At 39.4% G+C, this 22,736-nt stretch overlaps 1 protein-coding gene and 2 pseudogenes across 4 annotated transcripts; all 3 read left to right on the top strand.

Annotated features, from left to right (window-relative positions):
- The first annotated feature begins 1,082 nt into the window (after positions 1-1,082).
- LOC110745445 (UPF0481 protein At3g47200-like) lies at positions 1,083-3,481 on the top strand. Of its 2 annotated transcripts, none has more exons than XM_021945531.2 (2): positions 1,083-1,288; positions 2,088-3,481. In XM_021945531.2, the coding sequence occupies exon 2, from the start codon at positions 2,092-2,094 to the stop codon at positions 3,259-3,261; it is 1,170 nt and encodes a 389-aa protein (XP_021801223.2). In that variant the 5' UTR covers positions 1,083-1,288; positions 2,088-2,091; the 3' UTR covers positions 3,262-3,481. The 2 variants fall into 2 exon arrangements, with proteins under 2 accessions (XP_021801223.2, XP_088107474.1); XM_088251348.1 differs by having other exon boundaries at positions 2,070-3,481.
- Positions 3,482-8,576: 5,095 nt separating this feature from the next.
- Positions 8,577-10,590, top strand: LOC110746010 (UPF0481 protein At3g47200-like; annotated as a pseudogene). The gene is made up of 2 exons (XR_015833157.1): positions 8,577-8,693; positions 9,324-10,590. The product of XR_015833157.1 is annotated as a UPF0481 protein At3g47200-like (transcript).
- A 4,412-nt stretch (positions 10,591-15,002) lies between these two features.
- Positions 15,003-16,874, top strand: LOC110744444 (UPF0481 protein At3g47200-like; annotated as a pseudogene). The gene is made up of 2 exons (XR_015833120.1): positions 15,003-15,063; positions 15,505-16,874. The product of XR_015833120.1 is annotated as a UPF0481 protein At3g47200-like (transcript).
- The last annotated feature ends 5,862 nt before the right edge of the window (positions 16,875-22,736 follow it).

Genomic DNA, 22,736 nt, shown 5'->3' with positions numbered 1-22,736 from the left:
TGTTCCTTTATTTTACGTTCTGTACATTCAAGAATTGATATCACTTATCGATCCTCTGGCATGTTTTTATTCCTTTATTACACTTAAACTCTGTAAACATACTATTTACCTCCCTTAGACCAGCTCCAACCCAATGAGTGAAAACCCAAATTATAGGTTTTGAGTCCAAAAAACTTCTCCAACCCATGTATTTGGAGGGGTGGAAATTTGAGAAATCTCAAATTTGGACTGGAATTCCGCCCAAACTATTGCCTGGACTGATAATGTTTGTGGGCTCCAAATCTTCTTTTTCTTCGTTGTTTTTTCCTTGGAAGCCCACGTGAACAACAAAAAGTGCTGGGCCCACGTGAGTTTTGCAACAAGCTGGCCATTTGATTGAATCCCAATGGCTACTTTTTCAAAATTATGCTGTGAAAAAAAAATATTCCAATAGCTATAATTTGTGTCAACCAAAAATCTTTTTTTTTTCTCCCTTTGTTATATATTTTTATTTTACTTTCATTCTTATATTTTTTCATTCCATTTTCTACTTTTATTATTATTTTTTTACTTGTTTTTATTTTTAAGTGAAATTCTATTATGTTATGGAATTTTAATTTTTTTAGGTTAAAATGTTTAGAAAATTAAATCATGAAATGTTGAAACAAAAATAATGTCAAGAAAAATTAACGAGAAAAAAAATTTAGGGGTTAATCATTCTTAAACAATTTAATAAAGTTGCGGACTCAAATTATGAGTCTGCAAAGATGGAGGAAAAAAAAAATTTGAGTCTTGAAAATACATGAATAGTTGTATTTTGGAGGGTGAAAATTTGAGTTTAGCCCCAATATGGTTGGAGATGGTCTTATAGTGTTTTAACCTATCCTACAGGCTACAGGTACAATTTCAATGTCCTTCAAATTTGTTTTTTGGTCAAATCTGTTTTCTTATTGTGAAGTTGGGTCCCAAGGCCCAAAACACAAAAACTACCTCGAAGCATTTCCTGGGCCTATACAATCCTCAAGAAGAAGACAGGCCCAACATGATGGGGGAAGAGTCCAAGATTAAACAGCTCATGTCCAAAGGAAGGAGAATAGAAAAGGCAAGAAATCTATGAGTTGACCTGAATTTTAAATCAACTTATTCTTACAACTACCCGATCATTGTGCTATTATTAATAGAAAATTTCTCTTGCATCTACGGTCTCTTGCATCTACGGCCGGAGAAAGCAATCTGCAAGTGAGCTTTCCTAGTCATTAACCAAAGGCAAAACAAACTTGGTCCTTCCTTTCATACATATACATAGCAGGTGGGAATTCCTTTCTTCTCTTTTTTTACTTTTTATTCTTTTCATTTCAGAATATTTCTTCTCGATTACTGTATTGTTCTATAAATTGCTATATGCCTTCCATTTGCCTGAAGGTTTAAGTCACTTATTTTCATGGTATGTTTTGATCGAGGAGTAGGATATATAAATTTGGATATATGATCTAAATAAGTTTTTAGAGTTAAGTACCACATGTGACTTATTCTAATTAGTAGTTGTTCTTGTAGTGGTGGTGTAAGAGTTGCAAGCAGTGAGGTTTTTCTGTGTTCTCTTATGATGAGTTCAATATTTGGTATTTTCTTTGTAATATACGGGTATGTTTGATAACTATTTCAATTTTAGTTTTTATTTTTTATTTTTTGTGTTAGAGCATAGAGGAAAAAGAGAGAGAATAAAAGTGAGAATGAGAGTGAAGATGAGATTGAGAGGGAAGATGAGAGGAATGAGTAATAAAAGTGAAAACAAAAACTAAAAACTGAAATCTATTTAAAATTGTTTTCACTTTTGTTATTCATCCCTTCCATCCTCCCCTCTTATCCTCTCTCTTAACCTCATCCTCACTCTCATCCTCTTTCTTAATCTCATCCACACAAAAAATGAAAGATTGAAAACTAAAAATTTAAATTGAAATAGTTATCAAACGGGCCCTAAATTTCAAGAACTAAATTGACACATTTGTCAAAGTTGAGGGGGTTATTTGTATCTTATACTCTATCGAATTTCTTAAGGGTGGCCTTTTGTGCCGTCACTTTGGTTTGCTCAGCATATAGCACATCAACAGGAAAATGGAAGAATGCAATCAAGCTGGTCCAAATGACACAATTAACATGCCATACGTTCCATTAGAAACTTCATTGAGGGAGGAGTTAGATAGCTTGCCTGCCTTGTCCTCTTCGTGTTGTATCTACAGAGTTCCTGATGACATACAACGTCTGGAGGAAAAGGCCTACACACCTCAAGTCATCTCTATAGGTCCATTTTATCATGGCAAGGAAGGTTTAGAAGCCATGGAAGAGCAGAAAAAGAGGTACCTACGAGATTTTATACGTCGGACTGAGGTAAGCTTGAAGGACTATATCAAGAAAATTAGGGACCAAGAAGCAAGACTGAGAAGTTGTTATGCAGAACCCATCAAGTTTAGCAGTGATGAATTTGTAAAAATCATTCTAGTGGATGCTGCCTTCACTATTGAGTTCTTATTGAGTTTCAATCTGAAAGAATCTGGACATGATGGAGACCGCTTATTAAACAAACCGTGGATGTTCAGGTATGTACAGCCTGACATGTGGATGCTTGAAAATCAGCTCCCATTCTTCATTCTTGAGGATCTTTATCACACATACATAATAACCGACTCTTTTAGGAATTATTACAGTACTCATGATCATGAGAGGCTTTCAATAATTAATATTTCTAAGAATTTCTTCACAGCTGGAATATTGAATTTGGAGGGGAAGGGAGACAAATGGAACAGAATATCATCTTCTTCTAGTTCTATTAATGTGCAACACTTTGTTGATCTTATAAGAATTTTCTATCTACCATTGGAATCAGAATTAAGAGATGCAGGGGAGCTCAAAACCTTAAACATACCTAGCATCACAGAGATGCACCAGGCTGGAGTCAAAATTAAGGTAGGATCAAGCAAAAACTTAGTCGACATACAATTTGCGAATGGAACTCTCATAATTCCTAAAATAATGATAACTGGTGACAAACTGCGGACCCTGGGAAATGTCATTGCCTTTGAACAATGCCATTGCATAGAAGATAACTACATAAACGATTATGTTAGCATCATGGGTCGTTTTGCGAACACCCCGAAGGATGTGGAGTTGCTTATTGAGTTCGGAATTTTTGAAACTGCGGGTACCACCAGCGTTGTGTCATCTATGATTACCAAACTTGCCTCTGAGGCTCTTTTCTTTGTCGATGGAGTCAAACAATATGGGTAGAATATTTTCAGATGTATTTCATTCTCCGAAAGAAGGTATTTATAATAAGGTTACAAACCCTAGTAGGGTTTAATTAGGGGAAGGACACAATCTCTGCATCCAACTTTTCCTTAATGAAATTTCGATCAACCTCCACATGCTTTGTACGGTCATGTTGTACAGGATTATGAGCAATTGCAATCGCAGCCGTATTGTCACAATATAACTCCATGGGTTTATTAGGCCCAAAATCAAGGTCTTTCAACAATCTTCTCAGCCATAGTAACTCGGATACACCATGGGCCATTCCCCGATACTCAGCCTCAGCACTAGATCTAGACACCACCTTTTGTTTCTTGCTCCTCCACGTAACAAGATTGCCACCTACAAACATAAAATACCCAGATGTCGAACGCCTATCTGTGGCTGAACCTGCCCAATCAGCATCTGTATACCCTTCTACATTTGTATGGCCATACTTGGAGAAAATTAACCCCTTGCCAGGAGTTACTTTCAGATACCTTAAAATACGAGTCACAGCCCCCATATGATCTACACTAGGAGAGTGCATAAACTGACTCATTATATTTACAGCATACGCAATATCCGGACGAGTATGAGCTAAATAAATCAATTTCCCCACAAGTCGTTGATAACGTTCTTTATCAGTCGGAACTTGATCGGGATATATCCCCAACTTATGATTTTGCTCACTAGGAGTATCAATCGGTTTACAATCCAACATTCCAGTTTCTTCAAGTAAATCCAAAACATACTTTCTTTGGGATAGAAAAATACCATGTTTAGATCTGGCAACTTCAATCCCAAGAAAATACTTTAAATCACCCAATGATTTCATCTCGAACTCAGAAGCCAGATACTTCTGAAGACTCTGTATCTCTACATGATCATCTCCAGTCACAATCATATCATCAACATAAATAATTAAAGCCGTCAATTTACCTTTATGACGCTTCAGAAACAAAGTATGATCAGAGTTACTTTGCACATACCCAAACTTCTTCATAGATGCAGCAAATCTTCCAAACCACGCTCTTGGAGACTGCTTTAATCCATACAAAGATTTTCGTAGCTTGCACACCACACCCTCCTTAGAAGTCACAGGGATACCTGGCGGAGGATCCATATATATTTCTTCCTTGAGATCACCATGGAGGAATGCATTTTTGACATCAAATTGTAGCAGCGGCCAGTCACGGTTAGCAGCTAAGGATAAGAGTACGCGTACAGTGTTGAGCTTAGCTACTGGAGCAAAAGTCTCTGTGTAATCCACTCCGTATGTCTGAGTATAACCTTTTGCTACCAATCTTGCCTTGTAACGGTCAATGGAACCATCAGCTTTGTGCTTCAAAGTAAACACCCATCTGCACCCAACTGCCTTTTTTCCTTTTGGTAAAGGAACTAACTCCCAAGTAGCATTCTTGTTCAAGGCTTCCATCTCAACATGCATTGTATCTACCCAGTTTTGATCAGATAGAGCATCCTGCAACTTAGTTGGCACACATACACTAGATAATTGACACAAATATGATGCATATGACTTAGATAAACGATGAGTTGACATATAATGGTTAATGGGATATTTAGACTTGGCATGTATATCAGGAGAATATTGTACTTTAGGTTTCCCACGGGTAGTACGTGGGGGCAAAGAATAGGTAGGCATATCACTAGAAAGTACCTCATTATCACAACTTGATTGAGGCAATGGCAGGGCAGAGGGGGGTATATTATCAATTTCATCTGTACGAGAGTCACCAATATCACTGTTATGTCCTTCTGAGAGAGGCTCGAAAACACAATTATTTTCGTCTGGCGACCGGTCGTGGCTTTCCTCGCGACTGGTCGCGTCACTCGTATAGGTACTATTCTCGCTCGTCGACGCGGGCGACCGGTCGCTTCCTATGTGCGACCGGTCGTTTCCTTCGCGACCGGTCGTTTGCTCACTGCGACCGGTCGTTTCGCTCGTATCGGTACTGTAGTCCCAGCTCGACGCGAGCGACCGGTCGCGTCCTATGAGCGACCGGTCGTTTTCATCCTGTTCGCCAAAAAATTCCATATTTTCCAAATTCTTCAATTCACTCCCCCTCTCCCCCTGAATTGAAGAATAGGGAGAAACATAATAGGGTACCTCTTCATGAAATGTGACATCCAAAGTGACATGTACCTTCTGAGTAGGCGGGTGATAACACTTATAACCCTTCTGAGTAGTAGAATAACCAATGAAGACGCAGCGGAGAGCACAAGGATCAAGTTTACTTCGTTGATGGGAGTAGACATGAACATACGCAACACACCCAAACACCTTCGGAGGTAACTTAGAGACCGAAACCGGAGGAGTAAGAGCACACAACACATCAAGTGGAGTCTTGAAATCAAGAACCCGACTAGGAGTACGGTTAATCAAGTAGGCAGCGGTCAAGACACTATGTCCCCAAAGATGATAGGGAACAGACATATCCAACATCAGAGAGCGAGCAACTTCAAGTAACTGACGATTCTTCCGTTCAGACACACCATTCTGTTGAGGTGTGAATGGAGTGGTAGTTTGGTGAATGATACCTTGATCACGAAAGAACTGGGCCAAGGTATGATTCACATATTCACCGCCATTATCAGTGCGAAATACTTTAACACGAGCATGGAACTGAGTAGACACCATGGCACAAAAGTCAGGAAGAATAGAAACAACATCATGTTTATTCTTCATCAAATACACTCATGTTAAGCGAGTGCAGTCATCAATAAACGTAACAAACCAACGGAAACCATTAGAAGTCACACGAGCAAGACCCCAGACATCAGAATGTACTAACTCAAAAGGCAAAGCAGCTTTACTATTACTTAAGGGAAAAACAGTACGGTGACTCTTGGCCATTACACAGGTCTCACATTTGAAGCTAGACTCATCACAGGAGCGGAATAAAGATGGAAACAGACGCTTAAGGTAGCCAAATGACGGGTGTCCCAAGCGACGATGCCATAACCAAATTTGTTGTTTGTCTTTGACACTGCAACGTTGAACGGTATTAACGACACGATCACGAACTGGTGCAGAAGGTAATGTCAAATAATACAACCCCCCTATCCGTTTACCATGCCGAATCACCTCGTGAGTCTTGAGATCCTGAAAAGAGCAATGGGTAGGATAGAAAGTAGCAGAAGCATTAAGTGTATCAAGTAAGCGACCAACAGATAACAAGTTACAATGGATATTGGGAACTAATAACGCACGAGACAAGGACAGAGTTGGGGTGAGAGAAATGGTGCCCTCGCCAGTAATTGGAGAGGGCAAACCATTAGCACTAGTTATGTATGGGTCACGGGTGTTACTAGACAACTCATCAAAAAATTTAGCATCATAAGTCATATGATCAGAAGCACCAGTGTCAATTATCCAAGTATTGGAGCCAGTACCTGGAATAGAGGCAGAAACACGCAAATTTGCAGAAGCAGCAGCAGCACCAACAATGGAATTATCACCCATGATTGTAGCAGAAACTCAACAAATCACGCAGAGTATACGACAGAACACAGCACAGACGCAAATATGGCAGATGCACGAAGACAATAAAGGCACGAACACAGTAGATGCAGATGCACGAACACAGTAGAGGCATGAACATAGTAGAGGCACACAGTAGAGGCACGAACACAACAGAGCACACAGCGGAACACGGCAAAGGCACAGACACAAGAACCCTAAAAGAAATTAGGGCACAGAGTAGAACACGAGCACAAGAACCCTAAAAAGAAATTAGGGCACAGAGTAGAACACGGGCACAAGAACCCTAAAAAGAAATTATGGCACAGAGTAGAACACGGGTGGGCACAATACACAGGTTACCAGAAAGTCGGCTCTGATACCAAGTCAAACAATATGGGTAGAATATTTTCAGATGTATTTCATTCTCCGAAAGAAGGTATTTATAATAATGTTACAAACCCTAGTAGGGTTTAATTAGGAAATAAGTGGAATCCTAATTACATAATATCTATACAAAAGGAAAAAACAAATAAAACCCAAATAGAGTAGGATATGCTCTACTCGCCAACAGATGGATTCTGTTACGCGACTCTTTGTGAAGAGCTGAACAACTTCTGCAGATCGTCCTGGAACAACTTCTGTCATTGCCGCTGTTGTTCTCCTCACACTCACTCTCATACAAACGGTGTGCTCTGTTATCTCTGCTACTTAACCATTAAAGGGTAAGTCCCTGCTTTGCCGCTTTCTCTTCGGACAATAATATGTAGACTCATCTCTGTTTTTATTATTTATTTATTCACTCACATGGTTCTAGCAGGAACACTTTTGGGAAACTAGTAGTAATTCGGGTCCTCATCAAATAAAGGATCCGAGGAAAGCCTGTGAACTCAAATCCTTAATCTATTTATATCATGAGAAGAGCTCTTAAAAATCTAGATGATGAATGTAATATTTCTATTGTATTGTTTGTCCAAATTTTCGCAGTGAATGAATTCAAACTGCATGTTTCGAACTGAAGGTTCTTCCTATCAAGATTGTTTCTGATGAAATATTATTTATTTCTGTGTTATAAATTTATCAGTAAAGAAAAAAAAAAAATCCTTCCAATGTCTATCAATCTCTGTAAAAATTAATTTGTTTTTTAATTAATTTCTCTATGGTGGTGATCAAATCTTTATTCTTTTTGTGGTTAAGTTGGGTCCCAAGGCCCATAAAAACAAAAACTAACTCAAAGCATTCCTGGGCCTAGAAACCGCTATGCAATCCTCAAGAAGAAGACAAGCCCAACATGATGTGGTAAGAGTCCAAGACTAAACAGCTCAAGTCCAAGGAAAAAGCATATAAAGAGAGTTTGATATTCTTCATCATCAAATCCGTTAAGAATTTGATGTATTTATTATTTTATGTTTTTTTAGTACAAGCGATAGGGAGGGGTTTCTCACACACACAATTAATGTCATGTGGGTTCGAACCTGAGACCTCTTGTATGCAAATCAAGACCCTTTTTCACTCCGCTAGACCCTGTTGGCTTTTTTTTTTTTAGAGCATTTTAAATCTAGTAAGAAACAACCTCATTTTTTCCCAGAACATTTTCATGGAATAAGCATTGCAGACTCCGCACAAAGGACACAGAAACTTCACCGAAACACAAGAGAAGATACAAAATATTTTACTTAAAGTCAAAGGTATAGACAAACCCTTGTACAAAATGTTGGTTCTTTAGTTGTCGTGGGGCCTGCAATGGATTATTAAAACTTTCCCAGGACGTGCATAGACATGTCAGGGCAAAGGCAAGGGAGCTACATGAGGAGTTGACCTGACTTCCAAACCAGCTTCACTAGTTCTTATATTGAAATCTAGCAGAAGAGCAAGCTATCTGCATTGAGCTTTTTTAGCTACTCATCTACCAAAGGCAAAAAAAAACTTGGGTTTCAATCCATAGCAGGTATGTTTTCAATGCCCAACTCCTTTCTCTGTCTTTCTTTATTTTTCTATGTTTGCTTGCACATCCAATTTCTTGAAGCTTTTAAGTGTCTTGAGTTTCATTTTAGTTGGAAATTGGAATTGAGCAAAAGGTTTTGTGATTGTCGCATATAATTTTCTTCTCTTCTAATGGGATTTTGGTTTGTCTATGTTTTGACTGGAAGCATAATCTACTATCTGATATCATTACACAAAGAAATTGTTTTATTAGAAGCTCCAATAATGCAGAACACGAAAAATATTTTTTTTTAAATGTAATAATTCATTCAAGGCTTTCAATTCTTTTCCTTTCGAACACATTAAAAAAAAGAAGAAAAAAAAGGGTGTTTGTATGTTAATGTAAAATAAACTTTCGTACTGATTCACATGATTAGTAGGAATTTTTGAATCAAAACTGCATTAGAATCTTCCAAGAATAATTGCAAGAAACAGAGTTGACCAGAAGAGTTTCGAATGAATTTAGTGTGGTATGTAAGAGTTACAAGGATCAAAAGTCTGTGTGTTTGGTCTTATGAGTTGCAGAGGAATATAGTTGCAATGTTTGCATTAATTTTCTCAACCATCTTGAAAAATTTGTTTATTGTTGTGTCAGTGACTATCATTTCATTATCATCCATTACGATTGACAACAACAAACACATCAGCGGAAAATGGAAGGAAGCGATCAAGCTCCACATGATATTGAAAACCCTTGCATTCCATTAGTAACTTCAATGTCTCCCCTCTCCTCCTTGTGTTGCATTTATAGAGTTCCTGAACGACTACGGCGTGTGAGTGAAAAGGCCTACACACCTCAGGTGGTCTCTATAGGCCCACTTCATCATGGCAAGGAAGGCCTAAAAGCCATGGAAGATCACAAAAAGAGGTACTTACAAGATTATATACGTCGGACCAGGGTAAGCCTAGCGGATTATGTACAGAAAGTAAAAGACCAGGAAGCAAAACTGCGCAGTTGTTATGCAGAAACCATTCGGGTTAGCGGTGATGAATTTGTGAGAATCATTCTAGTGGATGCCGCCTTCATTATTGAGGTCTTGTTGAGGTATCGTTTCCATGAATTGTAGGACGAAAATGACCGCATATTTAACAAACCATGGATGTTGCAGGACGTTTGGCCTGACATGCGGTTGCTCGAAAATCAGCTGCCATTCTTCATTCTTGAGGAACTTTTTGACCCCGACAAAATCAAAGTCTCTTCTAACAATAACAATATTGAAAGGCTTTCGATACTCAACCTTTGCCACAATTTCTTCAAAACTCTAATGCATATAGAGGGAACAGATGGCAATATGGAGAAATTATGTGCTTCTAAAGTAGAACACTTTGTAGATTTTTGTAGAAATTTGTATCTACCTCTACCATTGAAACCACATGCTAAAGGGCCACTTGAAACTCTAAACACACCCAGCATCACAGAGTTACACAGAGCAGGAGTCAAGTTTAAGGTGGGATCACCGAAAAACTTATTCGACATACGATTCGCTAATGGGATTCTAGAAATTCCAAAATTAGCAATAAGTGATGAGACAGAGCTTACAATCAGAAACCTCCTTGCCTTTGAACAATGCCATTGCATGGAGAATTACATAAACGATTATGTTGTCATCATGGATCGCTTTGTGAACACCGCAAAGGATGTGGAGTTGCTTGTTAAGCATGGAATTGTCGAAAATAGGCTCGGTGACAGCAGTGGAGGGTCTACTCTGATTAACAACCTTGCGGATGGGGTCATTGTGGACTCTAATGACTTCTATTTTGCTATTCTTTGTGAAGACCTCAACGAGTACTGCAGAACGTGTTGTGCGCAGCGGAAGCGGATTGCACTGTGGTGGTTGATATGAAACCGTTGAAACAACAAGAGCAAAATATGAAATACAGAAATCCAAACGACACAAGGATTTATACTGGTTCGGCCCGTGTGTAGCCTACATCCAGTTCGAAGATGGCAAGAACTTCCACTAGTATCCCAAAAGAGATTACAAACAAATGAGATTAAACACTCTCACCTATCCTAGGAATTATAGAGTTTAACTCTCACAACCCAAATCCCAAATACACCCAAGTCACACTCTCACAATAATTGAAAAGAAAGAACATTTTTTCTCTTCTTCTCACACTTGGTTGTGATGCTACAAATGAAACCATTTGCTTCCAATTTATAGCCAAAGATGCAAGAGTGTGAATGCAAGCTTCAACTATTCATATGTTGGCTACCAAACTCAACAATGGATGGCTACCAAACTAGCCACACATTTTGACCTCATAGCAAGCCAACATTTACTCACATGGGCAACTCCAATGGCAAACCAATATTGACCCACATGCCAAATTTGAGCCAATTTCAACAATCTCCACCTTGGCACAAATTTACCAAGCCACACAGTAGAACTTTCTATCGCCCATCTACCTCTTACCAAATCAAGCTCAAGCACTCCTTGAACTTGCAACCAAAAAATGTGTGCTTCGATCGAACCGGATGACCCCAACAGAAGAACCTCTTCTATCATCCTCATAACCAAGCCACACCAGCTGAATGTACGTGCATAAACTGCACAAACCTTAAACGCTTGAACCTCAAGCTTCTTCCGCTACAATACACGCAGAGTCCGGACAACCAAGTAGCAGAACGAACAATTTCAGCTGCTATAGGAGGGAATCATCCTCCCGAAAGATAACCCCTTACAATCAAAACCCTCACTTGAAAATCTAATGGTCAAAGGAAAAAAAAAAAAACCCATGTAGCCATAAACAATGCTACCCAAAGTACATAGAGAAAATCAAAGCAACAAACTACACACTACCCACAAGGAACACCCACAAAAAAAAAAAAAAAAACTCTTGAAACTCCACCATAAAAGAAATTTTCAAAAGTTACCAAAGACAAGTAAAAAATCACACCCCAAGCACGGCACACCGGAATCATCGATCATAGGAGGAACATAAATTTTATCCTCCCTACGACATCCACAAAAGCACCTGCAAGAGGAATTATTAGACTCTTTTTCTTTCTTTGACTGATGGGCAATCAAATCTCAAATGCCCGTCCTTGTGGCAAAGTTGCATTTGTCCTCCTGAACATTCACCTTGGAACGCGATTTTCCTCCATTACTGCCTGATCCTTATCATCCTATTTTCATATTCATGACCTACACATTCATGAAAATCTTATTGAACTCAACAAGATAGTTTTGACTAAGTGTACCTTCCGCCATACCACTGAGTGTACAATCGTTGTTTGGCATACAACCGATTGGAAATGATTTGGTCATATATGTATTCTCCACCATTTCAGCCATAGCCCAGCATGTGTAGTCTCATCGGCAACCTCACGAAGAACACCGTCCGCTAACTGCAATCCAATCGCAGTGAGTGCCCGATTCAAGACATCATCCTTCCCCATCGTTGGAACACGTTGCTGGCCATGCTTAGATACCCTTTAGTGCCTCTTGAGCAGCCCCTGTTGCACTAACAAGGCTCTCATCTTCAACACCAAAGTCTGGAATTTTTCTCTTGTCAAAATAATTTCATATTTTCTCAACATATCTCCTGGTTTCATCATCACAAACACAAAACTCCACCAGATCGAAGAACTGGAGCTCTGATACCACTTGTTGTGCGCAGCGGAAGCGGATTGCACTGTGGTGGTTGATATGAAACCGTTGAAACAACAAGAGCAAAATATGAAATACAGAAATCCAAACGACACAAGGATTTATACTGGTTCGGCCCGTGTGTAGCCTACATCCAGTTCGAAGATGGCAAGAACTTCCACTAGTATCCCAAAAGAGATTACAAACAAATGAGATTAAACACTCTCACCTATCCTAGGAATTATAGAGTTTAACTCTCACAACCCAAATCCCAAATACACCCAAGTCACACTCTCACAATAATTGAAAAGAAAGAACATTTTTTCTCTTCTTCTCACACTTGGTTGTGATGCTACAAATGAAACCATTTGCTTCCAATTTATAGCCAAAGATGCAAGAGTGTGAATGCAAGCTTCAACTATTCATATGTTGGCTACCAAACTCAACAATGGATGGCTACCAAACTAGCCACACATTTTGACCTCATAGCAAGCCAACATTTACTCACATGGGCAACTCCAATGGCAAACCAATATTGACCCACATGCCAAATTTGAGCCAATTTCAACAGAACGTCTTGGCACAAATGGCAGGCAAACTTGAGACAAAACTATTGCAACACACCTTGGGCAACTATTTCAATTGCTGCGGCTATTTTTCTCCTCGTACTCACTTTTATACAAGCAGTGTGTTCTGTTATCTCTGCTCTGCCTTCTAATCGTTTAGATAAAGTCTCTCCTTAGCCGTTTTCTCCTTGTCGTTTCCTTTTGGTCCTCCACATGACACGAGCTGGGTTTGTCACCAGCCTAGAGGTGTAGGAGAGCTGGAGAATGAAAAAGTTAGTGTATATGTAGAAAATATAGCCTCTGTTGTTAGTGAAAGTGAAGTGAGCTGTGTGCATGTAGAGTGATGGAAGCAATGTGGTTGTTTTATTTGTTTCTCTATGCTTGTTAGGTATGAAACTGTTGAAATTTTCTATCTTTATTGTTAATCAGAGAGCTGTTACGTTGGGTACTCCAAATGTAACAAATCATTGAAAATCTCATGTCGGTAGATACTACAGTCATTCATCTAAGACATCCTTTGTCAAGGGAGGTTTTGTGCAAAAACTATAAGTGAAGCCTCTATTTCATACACATGAAATACATTTTATTTTTCTTCAAAAAAAAGCAATGCATATTCAAAATATAAGTGAAAAAAAGTGTATTCACTATGATTTTGTTTCTGTATTTTGGGTGTGTGCAATTGGATCTAAAATTGACACATAACTGATAAACTTAGAAGACATATAATACACTTATGAAATATGCTAGCGTCAGCCGCATGTGCGTATGTCACCTTATTACAACTCTTAAGCCTTTTTCGATACTGTATATCCTGGACGGTAGATGACTGGACCTTTGCCTCCGACCCAAATGTACATATATTTTTCTCCCTCTCTTGAGCTTATAACTTTTAAGCCTCCAACAACTCCATTCATAGTTAATTTCGAACCCAGATAAAAAAAAAATCATAATTGATTTATTATTTTTCCCATACATATTAATTAGGAAGAAAAGGATAGAATTCTTGTCCCGAGGACAAAATACATATTAAAGCTAGATTCGATACAATTTAGAAAAATGTATTAACCAATAATCTCATGCTGGGTTCGGGGGTGAAAAAAATAGAAGGGGTGAGGGGTCTGTTGGGTGGGGGATTGGTCTGGGAGTGGAGGGTGGTTGTCATGGGGGAATGGGGGAATGGGTGGAGAAGAAAACGGCAGGTGGTGGGGAGGGGTGGGTTTTGGGTCTGTGGGTCCTTGGGATTTCTTTTTCTTTTTATTTTTTAATTTTTTCCAAAAATATATATTTTTTAATAATTTGACAGACTATTGGATGACATGTTGGTAGGGGGAATTGGCAATATAAATGAGTTCATGCAATTAATTTTCAAAAAAAAAAAAAAGGTTGAGTGTGCAAGTTGAAAGTAACGTATAAGTTCAAGAGGTAAATCAACAGTTAATCCTTCAGTAAAAGCAGTATGTACATGTGAAAATAGAACAATATATGAATTGAAGTATTATAGAGTAATTGATGCCAGTGTCGGACGGTATGAAGTATTTTAGAGTGATTGAAGCCAATTTGACAAATCCGTGCTTGCTTTATTGTTTATCTTTGCATGGGAGATTCATATTTGTGTTGTTGAAAACTTGAAAACTCTTGTTTTAATAAAATCATCTTCAAAATTAACTTTTGCAGTTTCAATTGTTCTCTAATATAATCGACAAGATCCCTTCAACTAAAAAAAATCCAATTTATCATTTCATGAAAAATTGGTATATTAACGTAGAAGAAGAGTATGGGCTACTTGGTAATTTCATGATGATGATACAAAATATATTAATTGTTTCTTGATTGAAGCAAACTAGTGCGGAAAAGATAATTTAAAAACATAGTATACTGGATCCTTGCTATACACAGTAAAAGAAGAAACCAAAGATTGATAGGGAGGAATATGCATGCTTGAAAAATAGTTAAAGAATATGTGGGAATTTCTTGCTCAAATGGTAGATCACCTCCACACCCAAGGTACGCAATTCCATTCTTGCCCCATCCAATGAAGCCAAAAAGAGGTTAAAGAACATAATTAGAGCCTTCTCGCCATTATATAAGAGTGTATGTACATTGTAAGAATAGTAACTTGAACGCGGGAGTGCATAGCGAAACAGAAGAAACTAGAGGAGTTGTTCATTTTCTGCAGGTAAGTTTGTCTTGCACATAATATTACTTTTTGTTTTCAATCCTTGATTTTGTAACAAACTCATTGCATTTGTTATATAAGTATACTTGAACGTGTCAAATATGCGCATAAACATGTAAAAGAAAGGCAGAACTATACTGAAGGAAAAATAAAGAAAGAAATTAATACAGTAGAAAAGAAGTATACGTTGTCACCAGCAATTCTTTAACCATTGATGACAATATCAATTTGTGAAACAAACATATTAAATTTCTTTTTAACAATTTTACAAAAGGGTTTATTTGTCTTTAAAATTTGGGTAATGCTATGCTTACCACATAAATCTACCACATTTTAATATCCAGATTGTATTTCCTTGAACATCTTGATTTGGTTTTGGTAATCTTTTTTTTCGTTATTGGGAATGGAAAATAAGGAATTGTTTCTTGATTGTTTTATCAGTAATTCAGTAATCCATGAACACCACATATAGTCAGGAGCTGGAAAATGGCAGGAAGCAATCAAGCTGATCAAAATGACATAGAAAACCCATACATTTCATTAGCAAATTCGATGAGAAAAGGGTTCAATAGCTTGTCTCCCCCATCCTCCGAGTGCTGTATCTACAGAGTTCCTCAACGACTACGAAGTGTGAATGAAAAGCTTTGCACACCTCAGGCGGTCTCTATAGGCCCACTTCACCATGGAAAGGAAGGCTTGAATGTCGTATTGGAAGAGCACAAACAGAGATACCTGCAAGATTTTATAGGTCGGACCAATGTGAGTTTGGAGGATTATATTAAGAAAATAAAGGACCACGAAGCAAGATTGAGACGTTGTTATGGAGAACCCATCAAGTTTAGCAGTGATGAATTTGTAACAATCATTCTAGTGGATGCCGCCTTCGTTATTGAGCTCTTATTGAAGGACTACTTCAATATTTGGGATGAAAATGACCGCATATTTGACAAACCAGGTATGTTGCAAGATGTATGGACAGATATGTGGTTGCTTGAAAATCAGTTGCCATTCTTCATTCTCGAGGATCTTTTCGACCCACAGAAAATTACACTCCCTGCTAATGCTGACAATAACGGCATTACCGAGGGGCTTTCAATAATTAGTCTTTCTTTCAGTTTCTTCGAACATCTATTGCCTGTTGACAAATTGGAAGACAATGTGGAGACTTTTAGATCAGTGTGGCACATATTGTTGATCTTTTCAGGAAAATATTTAAACTCTATCAACCATTGGAATCAGCTGGAGGGGAACTCCCATCATCCATACCCAGCTTGACAGAATTACAGCACGCTGGAGTCAGGTTTGAGGCGCAACAAGGTGAAAACATATTTGACATACGATTCAGTAGCACCGATGGGGTTCTGAAGATCCCACGATTTCCATTGGGGTTCTTTACAGAAATAATGAGAAATGTCCTTGCCTTTGAACAATTGCATTACCCGATGAGTGAAGATAATTACATGAGTCAGTATGTTTCCTTAATGGGTGGTTTGGTGAAAACCTCAGGGGATGTGGAGTTGCTTATTGAGTATGGAATCGCACGTGCTGAGAGACATCTGTTACGCGGAAAATATGAGGGGTTTACTTCATTATTAGTTAACAGCCTTTTCACTCATGTTCCTATAGATATTGATAACTTCTATTATGCTCATGTTTGTGACGAACTGAACAAGTACTACAGCAAGCGGTGGAACAAATGGAAGGCGATTTTGAGACAAAACTATTTCAACACACCTTGGGCAACTATTTCTGTCATTGCAGCTGTTGTTCTTCTCATACTTAACTTAATGTTCAAGTATTTTAGAGAGTGATTGCAGAATTCTTTTGGCCATTGTTTTCTTAATTCGTGTGGCCATTGTTGTAAGCTTCATTCATGTGTGTGGCTATTGTTTAGCCTGTTAGTCAAGTCATAAGAGTTAGGCAAGTAAGTTAGGCAAGTAAGTTAGGCAAGTCATAATTAGGCAAGTCATAGTTAGGCAAGTCTTAGTTAGGTATGTTTACATTTTCCATGTTTTAGGGAGACACAAATCCTGGAAATGCTCCATGGTTTTGTATACTTGTTTGTAACTAATAGTTACCCTTTCTACATTGTGTATAAATATCTCCATGATAGCAATACAAAGATATAAGGGAGAATTCTCTGCAAAACATCTCTTATTCCTCACTCTTTACTCTCTCAATTACACTATATTTGACATGGTATCAGAGCAATCGATTTTGGTTGCCTCTGCATAACCTTATCCTTGCCTAATCTCTACTTACCCTTGCTCATACTTTGCTGCTGTATTGCTCCTACCTTTACCCTTGCCTTGCCTCTACACTTTGCTGAAAATTGTGCTCTTGTTTGCTGAAGTTCTAAGCTATCTTCCGCTGCATCTCTTTACCTCTTTCCTGTACCAATTTTCCAGCACCAACTTTTCCTCTTCCCAGCATCAATCTCTTCACCTATTTACCTCATGGAAGACACCACCAACTCCACTGCCGACTCCTCTAAGATCGACTCCACCAAAAGCGACTCCACAACTCCACCACTCCGGTCCTCTCATGATTACTCTCAAATTACTCCTGATAAGTTGGATGGGTCCAACTATCCTGCATGGTCTCGTAGTGTTCGCTTGGCCATCACTGCTCGTCGTATGGCTGGTTTCATTAATGGTAAAAAAATTGCACCTGCCATTGATGATCCTAGCTATGAAACTTGGGATGAAGACAACTGTTTGGTGCAGTCATGGCTCCTCAATTCCATGACCAAAAATGTACGTGCCTTATTTGACCATTGCTCAACGGCTTATGCGGTGTGGGATGCATCTCGGAAGACTTACACTGTTACTCAGAATAGCTCCAAGTTGTACCAACTCCGTCGCCAGTCCGTCACCACCTCTCAAAATGGTGAGCCTGTGAATGTCTTCTATGAAAAGTTACACATCATATGGCAGGAAATTGACAGCCTCCGTCCCTGCAAACATACCAATCCCGATGATGTGGCTCTTCATCAACAAGCACTTGAAGTTGAACGTGTGTACGATTTTTTGGGAGGACTCGATCCCAACTTTGATTCCGTTCGTAGTCGGATTCTTGCTATGAACCCGCTTCCAGCAGTCATTGAAGCTTATGCACTTGTGGTAGAAGAAGATAACCGACAATCCTCCATGCTTGGCGGGGGAAGTGCAATGGCCGTCAAGCCCTATCGACCACCACACCGTACGTCCTCCGGATTTCCCCCCCGGGGTCCCAAAACTGACGATGCAAAGGGAACTCAGAAGTGCACTCATTGTGGTGGTAATCATCTTGTTGAGAAGTGCTTTAAGCTTCATGGTTATCCTGAGTGGTGGGATGCTCTCAAGTCCCGCAACAAAACTCCCAAGGCAGCATGTGTTATAACTACCGATGCTTCTCCATCTTCCACTCTACTTTCTGACTCCGAATCAGGTACACGACCCACTACATGGATAATTGATACAGGTGCCACTGATCATATGACTTTTGACTCTACTATGTTTTCCACATTATCTTCTAAGTCTTGTCATCCATACATTACTAGTGCCAATGGAGTTCCTTCTAATGTTGCTGGTGAAGGAACTATATCACTTTCCCCTTCCTTATCTTTATCTCATACACTACTTGTTCCCTCCATCAATTGCAATTTGCTGTCTGTTGGAAAATTACTTGACTCACATAATTGTTATGCCACATTCTATCCTTCCCATTGTATTTTTCAGGACCTCACGACTCACGCGACGATTGGGCATGGTAAACGAAGAGGGGGGTTGTATTCCTTGACGGTATCTCCACCACCAAGGGCAGCTCATACTCATAGTTCCAGCTCACAAGCTCGAAATCAACACCAGATTTGGCTCTGGCATCGTCGTCTAGGGCATCCATCATTTGGCTATCTTCAACGTTTGTTTCCGTCTTTGTTTCGTGGCTTAGATAATCACCAGTTTCAGTGTGAAACCTGTGTATTGGCCAAAAGCCATCGAACTGTTTTTCCCTTAAGTGATAATAAGACAGAATTTCCTTTTGATTTGGTTCACTCTGATGTTTGGGGTCCTGCTAAAGTCTCTTCCAATGGCAAAAGATGGTTTGTTACATTTATTGACGATTGCACTCGCATGACTTGGGTATACTTACTTGCTCATAAAAGTGATGTTTCCGCTGCAATCCGTGAATTTCATGCTATGATTACCACACAATTCCAAGCCTCCATCAAAGTATTCCGGTCTGATAATGGTGGGGAATATGTGAACAAGGTCTTGGAACAATTTTTTCGAGACCACGGCATCATTCATCAAACCTCCACACCTTTTACTCCACAACAAAATGGTGTCGCAGAGCGAAAGAATCGACAATTACTTGAGGTTGCTCGTGCATACATGCTGGATCAATCGGTCCCTCACTACTTATGGGGACATGCCCTCCTTTCTGCAGTCTATGTCATTAATCGAGTGCCTAGTAGTGTTTTGAAGTTTGAAACTCCACTGAACACCTTGGCTCGTCACGTCTCTCTTCCTACAGTCCTCAAGTTGCCTCCTCGCATATTTGGTTGTGTTGTATATGCTCATGTTCCATCTCATCAAAGAAGTAAACTGGACCCTTGTGCCATTCGTTGTGCGTTCGTTGGGTATGGATCAAATCAAAAAGGATACAAGTGTTACCATCCTCCTACTCGCAAGCTCTTTGTCACTATGGATGCCACATTCCATGAAGATTTATCATACTTTAAAACTGTTACGCCCCCTTCTCTTCAGGGGGAGAGGAGGAATGAAGAGAAGGAAAACAAGGCTCAAGAAGAAAATCAAGTCTGTTCAAAAGCGACCGGTCGCCCGGACCTCAGCGACCGGTCGTCGTGCTCCAACAACACTGAAAATCGTTTTTTCACAGAGTCAAAAATGCCGGAAACGACCGGTCGCCGTCCAGAAACGACCGGTCGCTTTTGTACAGATTCAAAAACGACCGGTCTCCCAGAAGCCAGCGACCGGTCGCCGAGACTTGAAACTGGATATCTGGACAGCAATGAAGGTACAGAAACATTATCGTTCTTATTTGGTGAAGATCCCGGAGATGACAATCCAAATGTTTGCTGTGATCAACTACAAAATACAACCCCTTCTTCTCAACCATCGGACCAATCGTCTCGTGATGAAGAAACACTCGAGGTAATTCCCGAACCACCTAATCCTATACCATACACTCTCCCACCTAGGACCACTAGAGGAAAACCCAAACCTCAATATTGTCCTGACCTTGCTGCCAAGTCTAAATATCCCATTAATAACCATGTTTCAACTCATAGATTGTCAAAGTCATATGCATCATTTGTCAATCAATTATCTAATGTATGTGTTCCAAATAAGTGGCAGGATGCTATAACAGATTCCAGATGGGCTGAAGCAATGGCAATTGAAATGGAAGCTCTGGAAAAGAATTCTACATGGGAGATGGTTCAGTTACCACAAGGGATGAAACCAGTTGGATGTCGGTGGATATACACTGTTAAATACAAAGCTGATGGATCCATAGACAGATACAAAGCTCGATTAGTAGCCAAAGGGTATACACAAACATATGGAATTGACTACCATGAGACATTTGCACCTGTTGCCAAGATCAACACTGTTCGTGTTCTAATGTCATTGGCTGCAAATCTTGATTGGCCACTACTGCAGTATGATGTAAAGAATGCGTTCCTTCACGGGGACTTGCAAGAAGAAGTGTATATGGAACCACCACCAGGGATCTCTACGACATTCGGTCCCAACACCGTTTGCAAGCTGAAAAAATCACTATATGGGCTCAAGCAGTCGCCACGAGCTTGGTTTGGAAGATTCACTGATTCCATGAAGCGTTTTGGATACTCTCAGAGTCACTCGGATCACACTTTATTCTTAAAGCGTCGTGGTAACAAACTGACGGCCCTCATCATCTATGTTGATGATATGGTGGTTACCGGTAATAACAATGAAGAAATGAAGAATCTGCAGAAGCTCCTTGCTAGTGAATTTGAGATGAAGGACTTGGGTGAGTTACAATATTTCCTTGGCATAGAAGTTGCTAGATCAAAACATGGCATATTTCTATCCCAACGAAAATATGTGTTAGATTTGCTAACAGAAACTGGAATGCTTGATTGCAAGCCAGCTGACACACCTATTGAGCAGAACCACAAGTTAGGGATGTATCCAGATCAAGTACCCACTGACAAAGAAAGGTATCAAAGGTTAGTTGGGCGACTGATCTATCTGTCACACACACGCCCCGACATAGCTTATGCTGTAAGTATGGTGAGTCAGTTTATGCATCAACCGAGTGAGACACACATGAATGGAGTAACTCGGATTCTGAGGTACTTGAAGGCTGCCCCTGCAAAAGGATTAATGTTCTCCAAACATACACATATGTACCCGGAAGGATACACAGATGCTGATTGGGCAGGATCCATCACAGATAGACGGTCTACATCTGGATACTTTACATTTGTGGGTGGCAACTTAGTCACTTGGAGAAGTAAGAAACAAAAAGTTGTGGCTAGATCAAGTGCTGAAGCAGAATTCAGGGGAATGGCTCAAGGAGTGTGTGAATTGCTCTGGTTACGGAGATTACTGAAGGATCTTGGAGTTAAACCCTTAAAAGCTACAAACTTGTACTGTGACAATAAAGCTGCTATCGAGATAGCACATAACCCAGTACAACACGACCGTACCAAACATGTGGAAGTCGACCGACACTTCATCAAAGAAAAGCTTGAAAGTGGTATAATTAAGTTTCCGTTTGTAAACTCGGAAAACCAACTTGCCGACATTCTGACAAAGGCCGTATCAAGTAAAGTTTTCTATGCCTCACTTGACAAGTTGGGCATGCGTGATATCTTTGCACCAACTTGAGGGGGAGTGTTAGTCAAGTCATAAGAGTTAGGCAAGTAAGTTAGGCAAGTAAGTTAGGCAAGTCATAATTAGGCAAGTCATAGTTAGGCAAGTCTTAGTTAGGTATGTTTACATTTTCCATGTTTTAGGGAGACACAAATCCTGGAAATGCTCCATGGTTTTGTATACTTGTTTGTAACTAATAGTTACCCTTTCTACATTGTGTATAAATATCTCCATGATAGCAATACAAAGATATAAGGGAGAATTCTCTGCAAAACATCTCTTATTCCTCACTCTTTACTCTCTCAATTACACTATATTTGACATAGCCAACATGCATGCACATTTTACCAAGTTCCTTTCTCGCCTGATATTTTGGTAATCTTCTCCGCAATATTCTAGGGCCATCCTCGTATCCATCATGATCTTCAAAATCAACTTTTGCAGTTTCAATTGTTCTCTAATATAATCGACAGGATCCCTTAAACTAAAAAAATTCAATTTATCATTTCATGACAAATTCGTATATTAACGTACAAGAGTATGGGCTACTTGGTCATTTCATGACAGCGTGCTGTGTGCATGAGGATGATACAAAACATATTATTTCTTGACCGAAGGAAATTAGTGCCGAAAAGATAATTTTAAATCAAAGTAAAAGAAGAAACCAAGGATTGATAGGGTGGAATATATGTTGTGACTTGTTAGTTTATAGGAGGTGTGATGTGTTGCTCTGATACCATTGGTTGATGTGTGAAGGGGTTTAGGACAATAGGACAATAGTTGAACAAAGTGAGATTTTATTATATT

The sequence above is a fragment of the Prunus avium genome, chromosome 1 (assembly GCF_965620075.1).
Source record: "Prunus avium chromosome 1, drPruAviu1.hap1.1, whole genome shotgun sequence".
Lineage (NCBI taxonomy): Eukaryota > Viridiplantae > Streptophyta > Magnoliopsida > Rosales > Rosaceae > Prunus > Prunus avium.
This window is presented reverse-complemented; position numbering and strand designations above follow the sequence as displayed.

Bases quoted from the DNA above. Each gene is read 5' to 3' on its own strand.
- LOC110745445 (XM_021945531.2), top strand. From the start codon at position 2,092: ATGGAAGAATGCAATCAAGCTGGTCCAAATGACACAATTAACATGCCA.